The 8,952-nt window shown below is 44.4% G+C and overlaps 2 protein-coding genes across 8 annotated transcripts in view; both read left to right on the top strand.

The window, feature by feature from the left end:
• Nucleotides 1-2,221: 2,221 nt before the first annotated feature.
• Nucleotides 2,222-7,446, top strand: ZBTB6 (zinc finger and BTB domain containing 6). Of its 4 annotated transcripts, none has more exons than XM_014526785.2 (2): nt 2,222-2,306; nt 2,815-7,446. In XM_014526785.2, exon 2 carries the CDS (start codon nt 3,077-3,079, stop codon nt 4,358-4,360), a length of 1,284 nt encoding a protein of 427 aa, XP_014382271.1. In that variant the 5' UTR covers nt 2,222-2,306; nt 2,815-3,076; the 3' UTR covers nt 4,361-7,446. The 4 variants fall into 4 exon arrangements, with proteins under 4 accessions (XP_014382271.1, XP_025049904.1, XP_006016960.1 ...); XM_025194119.1 differs by having other exon boundaries at nt 2,234-2,338; XM_006016898.3 differs by having other exon boundaries at nt 2,240-2,495.
• Nucleotides 5,537-8,952, top strand: part of RC3H2 (ring finger and CCCH-type domains 2) — a 37,950-nt gene continuing 34,534 nt past the window's right edge. For all 4 annotated transcript variants that reach the window (XM_025194104.1, XM_014526760.2, XM_025194110.1 and 1 more), the window contains exon 1: nt 5,537-5,611. The gene's annotated coding sequence lies outside the window, so the exon portion shown is untranslated. The remainder of the gene's footprint in view (nt 5,612-8,952) is intronic.

Below are 8,952 nucleotides of genomic sequence, written 5' to 3'. Positions count from 1 at the left end.
TGCTGGGACTAAAACCTAGCGGTTTCTAGTTAAAGGGCCCTGCCCCTCTACTCAGGATCAGACCAGTCATCACATCTGGGGATTAGGAAGGAATTTTGCTCCACAGCCAGACTAGTATGGCCTACAAAGGGGGTTGCCTTCCTCTGTAGCTGGGGACATAACCCTCTTCTTGGATCTCTCATGCACATTTTAAGAAACTTTACAGCAGCAGGACAGCGACCACTGTTGTCTCCCTGCTTGGCCTGTGGCAGATTAAGGTGCTATTCATTGTAGTTGTGCGACTGTTGATCGTGTTCTATTAGTAGGTTAGACGAGGATTTGTATAGTAAGTTTTGGATGGGGATGATCCTGCCTCAGGCATGGGCTTGCACTACACTTCCAGAGGTCCCTTCCAGCCTTACTTTTCTATGATTATGTGGTACTGCTCTAATATATTCAAAAAAGGAGTGTAGCAGTTGTCCTAACAATGTGTAAAACACTCTTTGCTGATAATTGAATGAGCTCCTACAAGGGTTGGATGCAACTTCCTCCCTAGTGTTATTAAATTACTTTAAGAGTACATAGACCACATTTATTTTTTGTTTTGGCACCTACTTACTTGATGGCCATTGAGTTAAAAGAACTATCTTAGTCTGCTGTTTTTATAGAAGTTGGTTATCTTCCCCTTCAGCACAACTTTTTAGGTAGCTGTGACACTAGTCTTACTGAATTGACCTGAAAATTGAGCATGTTAAAAGGAGAGTGCTGTTGAATGCTAGAGTCATTTGAGAAGGGGTAGAGAGCAGAAAGAGAAAGTACTTTTACAATTTAAAAAAAAAAAAAAAAAAGCAAAGTTACATTAAGGAAAAAGACTGATAGGTTGTAACTCTGTGTTAGGCCTTGTTAAAAACAAATGTACCGATGAGATAGGGAAGCTAGTTCACAGTGCTAACTTGATGTAGGAAGAGCCAATCGTTTTCCATGAACAGAGGATAAAATTGAATATATTTTCTTTACCGTGTATTCTCCACAGACTTAATTAGTAGCAACCTCTTTAGTCATTAGGAAGAAGTTTTAAAAGCATTATCATCACAGCTGGTCAGTGGCTTTTCATATTGTACTCTGACACCTTTCTCCCTTTTGTTTGAAGTTTGGGTACTGTTTGAGGGAAAAGCCAACTTTCGTGGCTTCTCTGTATTGTTTTGTACAGGTCTAAAGGGTCTGCGGTGATTTTTATAAAACAGTTGTCTGAAAGGAAAATCAGGCCTCTCCTATACACGCCTTTTGCAACAGGAGGGATTACGAGTTTCGTCCAAAACTTTAATCACGTTGTATATGGTGGTACTGTCAGGCAGAGCAAGTGCCATTTTTTCCTACAACGATTGAATCTGAATTCTGCCCTCAGCCAAGAATCGTGTGGAAAGCGGTACCAATGGGCAGCAAACGAACGTGAGCAGATGTCACTGAAAATCAGCAAGCTACTTCCGATGTATTGCCAAAAGTAAAGTCTGCTAACCTCTGCCCGTAGCTCATCTAAAAGGATGGGCTCATGGGTGAAGGGCAGAAGAACTTGACTCGAGTTCACCTGCGGGTTCAGACTCCGTACGGCCTCGGCCAACTCACTTACGCCCTTTGTGCCTCTTCTCGTCTGCTGGGACTGTGATACTTTGCTACCTGTACCTCCCCCCTCTCCTCCTCCTCCTCCCGTACGGCCCAACCTGTCGTTTGTGAAGTGCTGTGATACCCGTAGATGGAAGGAGCTCTGTAGCCCTACCAAGTCTTATAATAAACTCGCTCCTACGTTCCTTGCTTGTGCAGCCTCCGTGTGTGCTTTCCCGGCAGAAGGAAACGCCGCGCCGCGCGAACGGGGCCGAGAAACGCGGGAAGCTTCGCGCCCTTCGCCCGCCCGCCCAGCACCTAGGGCCTGGGAGTGGGGCAGGGCTGCGGGGGGAGGGGACTGCCCCGCTGGCCGGTAACGGGGTCCCAGCTCCCCTCGCACCGCTGCGGAGGAGCTGGCACTTGTCCCTGCTGCGGCCTGGGCCTTGTGCCCCTGCCTGCGGGAAGCAGCTGGGCCCACCCGGGGAGAACACCACCCCACGCCCCTTCCAGCGCTTCTGGACACCGGGGCATGGAACATGCGCTTCGCCTCTGCTCCCCGGCAGGTGTGCCACCGGAGCCGGAAGCACCACCCCGGGATTCTGCTTCCGGGCCGAGCACCACGCCCCCCGGAAGCCTAGGGCGCCGTGACCCGGAAGTGGCGCTTTGCCCCGGTCACGTGGCGGCGGCCGAGGCCCGGGCTCGGGAGACAGCGGCGGCGGCGGCGGCAGGTCCGGGGGAGGCTCGTCCCGCGGGGAGCGATGTGGGGCTCACCCTTCATGCTGTATCCGATTGAATTCCTCCGCGAGGCTCCAAAGCGACGCGCCGGGCGCGGGGGCAGCAGGGCTCGTCCTCCACCCCGCCGGGTTTCGGGGCCTTGTGTCCCGCCCTGAAGCCCCCGGGTGGTGCTGAAGGCTCCAGTGGGTCTTGGGCGCCGGGGAGCTGATGTCAGGCCCAGCCTTAGGGGAATGGGGTGTTAGATTGGCGCTCCCCTCCTCGCTGCGTGCGCGCGCACAGCTGGCATTTGCCGCTGGGCTTGGTTCCTAGCTGGATGCAGGTGGCGCAGCGTGTAGCAGTTCCCGTTCGCTAATGGGAGCAGCTGCAGGAGCAAGCAGAAGGCATCGGAGAGGAGAGTTAAAAGGAAAAAAAAAAAAAAAGCAGGGGGCGGGGGGAGGGTCTGCGTGGTGTCCAGAAACATTGCAGAGTTTGGCTCCATTTTCCTGGTGTTTTCTTTTTCAGTTTCTGAGCTCAGGAGCGCGCCTCTCCATGACTGCCATCTCCTCAACACCCGGTTGCAGTTTATTCCACCCAAGACATGTTCATTTGGCTGTTTGAAAACTCTTAACACTCATCCTGGTGAATACCTCTGCCTTCAGGGAGACCCCCTGTACCTCTCTGGGGGTATGAGGGCAAAGGGAAATATATAACACAAGCTGCGCTCGGTGAGCTGCGGTTGAATTGCGAAGTTTGCCGGTGTGCGTCCTTCGAAGAATAGGTCACCATGGCCACCGACTCGGAGATTTTGCATTTTCAGTTTGAACAGCAAGGAGATGCTGTGTTGCAAAAGATGAACCTCCTGCGGCAGCAGAACTTATTTTGTGATGTATCAATCTACATCAATGACACCGAGTTTCACGGACACAAGGTGATTTTTGCTGCCTGCTCCACATTTATGAGGGATCAGTTTTTGCTCAATCAGTCAAAACAGGTGCGAATCACTATCTTGCAGAGTGCTGAGGTCGGCAGAAAGCTGCTGCTCTCTTGTTATACTGGAGCGCTGGAGGTTAAAAAGAAGGAGCTTTTGAAGTACCTGACTGCGGCAAGTTACCTTCAGATGGTTCACATTGTAGAGAAATGTACCGAAGCTTTGTCCAAGTACCTGGAAATTGATGCTTCTATGGAGAGCGGCAGCCAAAGCACAGAGAAATGTCATTCCTCAGACATGGAACTGAGAAATAGGGATGACAGCGTAGATAAGGACTGTGAAATAATTGAGATTACTGAAGACAGCCCTGATAATTTAGACTATCATGTAAAACAAGAGAAGGAGGGTGTCCTACAGCCTGCAATGCAAAGTTTAGTATCGGAAAGAAAAGACACACAAACACCAGAAATATCCACAGTTAAAATAGGATATAAAGATGATGAAATCTGTATCTTCAGAATGGATTCGATGAGTGCAGCTAATGTGGACAATGATCCCTTCCCACAGCCTTGCACCTCTTCCAAAACGAGTTTATATTTCTCAGAAACACAGCATTCTTTGATCAATTCCACTGTTGAGAGCAGAAATTCAGACATGTCAGGAAGTTATTTCCAGACCTTTGTCAATGACACTACTGAAGGAAACTCTAGTGTAGCAAGTGGGTTCCAGAGTTTGGAGGATTCTGGTTATTCATGGCGACATCAGTGTCCTAAATGTCCCCGAGGATTTCTCCATCTTGAAAACTATCTCAGACATCTAAAAATGCACAAACTGTTCTTATGTTTGCAGTGCGGGAAAACGTTCACACAGAAGAAGAATCTCAACAGGCATATCCGAGGGCACATGGGCATTCGCCCGTTCCAGTGCATGGTTTGCCTGAAGACCTTTACTGCCAAAAGTACGCTGCAGGATCATTTGAATATTCACAGTGGGGACAGGCCATACAAGTGCCATTGTTGTGACATGGACTTTAAACACAAATCTGCCCTAAAAAAGCACTTGACTTCAGTCCATGGAAGGAGCAGTGGTGAAAAACCAATCCTGGACACTATCACAAAAATCAAGATAGACTATGATTAGCAGCCCTCTGGGTAGATCTGGAGCCTGGCTCTACGTAGAATCCTCTTGTAGCAGAATCCCAGGTGTTCTACAGATTCCCATTTAATGGAGACAAGTGCAAATATATGTCTGTCAGAAAATGATCAAGATGGGTCATATTTATACTAACCCTGCCTGCTGTGTTTAAGCCTAGCCTAGTATTGTTGCAACTCTTTGTATGGTCTTTGCCAGTTGAAAGTAAACTGCAACACAGGGGAACAGTTTGTACTCCTTTACTGCTTCCTCTTAAAAAGAGACACTTTTCTGCTTGTCTTTCACCCTTCCTTTTTCCACTGAAGGGTGGTGCCATTGAAACTGCAATAAATTGAGGCCAGAGCAGTGGCCTTCCCAGTGTTTAATGGATGTTCATGTGGCTAGTCATCCCCATTCACTTCATGTTTCAGTCCAGGGGGAAGTCACTCCTCACTTCATTACACTTTGCTGACTCTTTCAGCAAAAAAAGTCAGGGCCTGACACTCAGAAGTGTGGTTTTTTAAAACAATGTCCCTCTCCCCCAAACAAAAACTGAAGCCTTTATGAAGAGAAAAGCAGAAAAAAGGTGTATAGATATTCCTACCGTGCAGTTCACTTTTAATTGGACAATCTCATTAGAGAAATCCAAATTTTATTACAGTCATTTTCTGAATTTTTCTGGCACCCACTCTTCTGACAGCTTTGTTTTCACTGATATGAAATGTTTCATACACTTCTGTTTCACACACTCTAAACTAGTCCTGTCTTCTGTCTGTATTCTCTGATTTTTGTCTTTGGTTTTTGTAAATCGTAGATGTATGTTGCCAGTGTGAGAAATCTGAACTGTGTGCTGTCCCGTAATAGAAATCTATCTAATTGGAAGGCATCCTTTATATTTCATTGGGATCAGTCTAGACATGGGGTTTGCTCACTGTCTAATTCTGTGATACAGAGAAGCAGTGCCATATATGTTTGGGTAGATGTGTTCATAATCTGTCAGATCGTTTCTGTTTTCTCTCTAAGCATCAAAATGCTCTAGAACTCAAACCCTTGCTCTGCCTATTACATGGAAAAACATGTAAGCCAGTCAATGTGGTATACATAATACAATTATTGTAATGGAAAATGCTATTTATTTAAGATCTCAATATGTACGACATATATAAACTTTACGCCCAATTTCAGAAATACAGTTACGAAGTTCTTATGACTGAGTTGAAGAAATTCTGGCATCTGTGCTCTGCATAATTTGGAAGTTTGGTAAGTATTTTGTGATGGCTGCTAATAGATGACACATCTTATCCTATGATCTATCTAGAAGCATTATTTGGGGTAAGTGGGGCTTGGGTACACATGATATTATATAGAATCATAGAAAAGGAGGGTTGAAGGGACCTCAGGAGGTCACATCTAGTCCATCCCCCAGCGCAAAGCAGAACCAGCCGCAACTCTACATCACCCCAGCCAAGGCTTTTTTCTAGCCGGGTCTTAAAAACCTCCAAGGATGGAAACCCTACAACCTAAATATAACTTCCTCCTATCTGTAAAAGCAGTGTTCAACTGTCCCAGTGTACAGACTGTTTTCCCAATTGAAAACTCAGTTTTGGAAGTGTTAATAACAGTCATTTCACTGTCTTTGAGGTTTGGTTTGTACTAAGCTGTCCGCTAGATAGTTACGCAAAACTGATAAACTCCCCCCCTGATAAACTGATATGTATAAGTAATACAGCAGCCACTGATACTTTGGATTATGCAGGTATCAAGAGGTCCCAGCTGGGATCGGGGCTCCATTGTGCTAGGTGATGTGTAGTCATGGAGAGATGCTCTGTGGGGCAGGGGTTATGTTGTCTATTCAGATTGTATCTCCTATCCCTATTTTATAGTCTAGGAACCAAGAGAGCTTGACTTCTATAGGGCCCCTTCATGATGCAAAATTCATGTGACTGACTTGCAGTATGTAAAGTTAAGCATTTGTGTGTCTATAGGAATAAGGCCAAACTTCCAAGGAGGTATGTGATATGACTGGATATTAAAATAGTCCGAGTCCCAGTGCTGTGTGTTAACTAACCTGTCTTTTAGCTCTCTCTCCTTTTATTTGGCACTGCTTCCTTTGTGGTCTTCTAACTATGACAGTTGTATTTGCCAGACTGAGGAATTGGATGTTTTTATGTTTGTTGGGTACTGATGCACGATGAATTTTTTTAGGTTTGTTTTTTTTTTACTGTGTTTTTCAGTTTGAAAAGTGGCTAGTTTGTGCTTGCAGTAATTGTTTTTCGTGGCACATCTAGTTTGATTTCGTGTTCTTTATGTGCATTCACAGTCCTTACATTTACTGTTTGGATCTGCTGGTTCTTCAGAAAATAACAAATGTGGAGGGTTCATTTTTGGTTGCCATCTTATAATATTAACATTTAAGGGTCTGAATTTCAAAACATGCGTTTCTGCATTTACAGTTTCGTGACCATTAATGGTAATTCGGATGTATGTATAGGTTTGTGCCTGCAAATTTGCACACTTCTAAACTCTGGTCCATCACATATGAGAGAGAGAAAAAAATAGGAAAAGCAGTGATTTCTTTTTGGTTTGTTTTTTAACAAAAATAATTTATATTGTAGCATAATAGATAAATGTTGTGCAGATTTGGAGCAGATACCTTCTATTGACTGTTCTTGAGGTTGTTCAGCTGCAAACGTGTTTCTGGTAAGTGCATGAATCTCACTGATATGAATTCATATCAGTCGTTCCCTGGCTTTTGTTTGTCTCTGTTACATGGCTGTGGGTATGCATGTTTCTTAACTGATGAAGGGGGAAGTAGAGGCTATGTAATCTTGATATGCGCCTTCAGTGAGAGCAGGATTGTTTCTTTCTGCTGTTCATAGTGCATGTGAATGAGAGGAAGTGGTGTTGTCTGATGGACCAACAGCATGTTTACCTCTTCAGTGGCTAAAATTTTTCCTTGGTAAACTTTATTATGAGAAAACAGACCATGCACATGTACCCTAAAAGATGTCTCCTTGTACCATTGTCTCCCTGTACCATTTTCTTACATGTAGCCATTTGCCATATTTATAACTTAATAAATTAAATGGAAATGAGACGTTTTATTTGTATATATTATATTTGAAGGTTTATGCAGCTTTGAAACTTAGTCTTACATTTAATGCTGTTGGATAAAGGGAGTTTCCCAATCCGATACTCCAAGCATGCTCTCAATTAGTTGTGCTGGTATCCTCAGCATATACATTAAAATCCCCACCATGCTGGTGTCCTTTTCAGTTCAGTAAGTATCAAAGAATCTTTGCCAGTTTAACTGACACCTTGTTGCCAGACAAATCCTCTCTCTGAAGGAAAGGATCAGACTTTTACAATCAATTGGTCAGGGTTGTGTTGTGGATCTCTGTGATCAGCCGTTAACAGTGGAGAAGGCCTTTATGATCATCCTTTGTGGACCTACCAGTGCCCTGGGCAGGAATATGTGAGAGAGGTGAAGTTGCACAAACAATCATGAAGCTTTGACACAAGACAAAACAGTCCAGTGTAATGCAGGATGCCTTGGTCATAGCATGTGCTCTGTTTCAGGGCATAATCACAGGTTGGGGTGGGGAGGCAAGGACGATGCATATCCTTGCACAGCATCTGATGGATTCAGAAAAGCTTCTGATATAGAGGGTTAGTCTATCTAGCTATGTAGATATATATATATATATAGAGCGAGAGAGAGGTCCCATCAGGGCTCCATCTAGCTAGGTGTATATATCTTTAGCTAGACAATATAATAATATCTTTTTACATTTTGTGTTATACATGCACAAACATAGAAAGATATGAGTAACCCTATATAGATTGGGTCATATATATGACCCAATATAGGGTATATGATGTAGGGTGTATATGACACAATGTAGCATATACTAACCCTATATATATGACCCAAATTAGATAGGGTTAGTATATTGTATTTCCTATATTGGAACATATATGTTCCAATATAGGAAATACAATATAGTGTATATATGACCTAATATAGGGTACACTAACCCTATATATATTGGGTGATAGGTTGGAGCAGACAAGCCGCTGTGCCCCTGGGGACAGCAGGGAGCAGGTGAGGGGGACGGAGCAGAGCAGCTGCGTTTCCAAGGAGACGGCAGCACCGACTGTGCCCTGCGGCCGGCGGCCACAGCTTCCTGCAAGAGGCAGCCGTGGCTCTCCCGCTGCTCAAGGCCTGGCGGGTTCATCTGTCTGTATAATCCCAACATACCTACCTATATAAACATATATATAGTGGAATGTGTGTGTGTGTGTGTGTGTGTGTGTGTGTGCGTGCGCGCACAACCATATAAAGATGTGACTAACCCTATCTATATTGGGTCATATAGATAGGGTTAGTATATGCTACAATGTGTCATGTACACCCTACATCATATACCCTATATTGGGTCATATATAGAGATAGATAGGTGTGTGTGTTTACACACACACAGATATCTATATCTATGACCTAATATAGGGTACAGTATATGATTTAGGGTGTATATGACACAATAGTGTGTACTAACCTTCTATATATGACCCAAAATAGATAGGGTTAGTCATATCGT

This window comes from Alligator sinensis, unplaced genomic scaffold, assembly GCF_000455745.1.
Source record: "Alligator sinensis unplaced genomic scaffold, ASM45574v1 scaffold611_2, whole genome shotgun sequence".
Lineage (NCBI taxonomy): Eukaryota > Metazoa > Chordata > Crocodylia > Alligatoridae > Alligator > Alligator sinensis.
The sequence above is the reverse complement of the archived record's forward strand: the minus strand, read 5'-3'. Positions and strand labels throughout refer to the sequence as shown.

Bases quoted from the DNA above. Each gene is read 5' to 3' on its own strand.
- ZBTB6 (XM_014526785.2), top strand. From the start codon at position 3,077: ATGGCCACCGACTCGGAGATTTTGCATTTTCAGTTTGAACAGCAAGGA.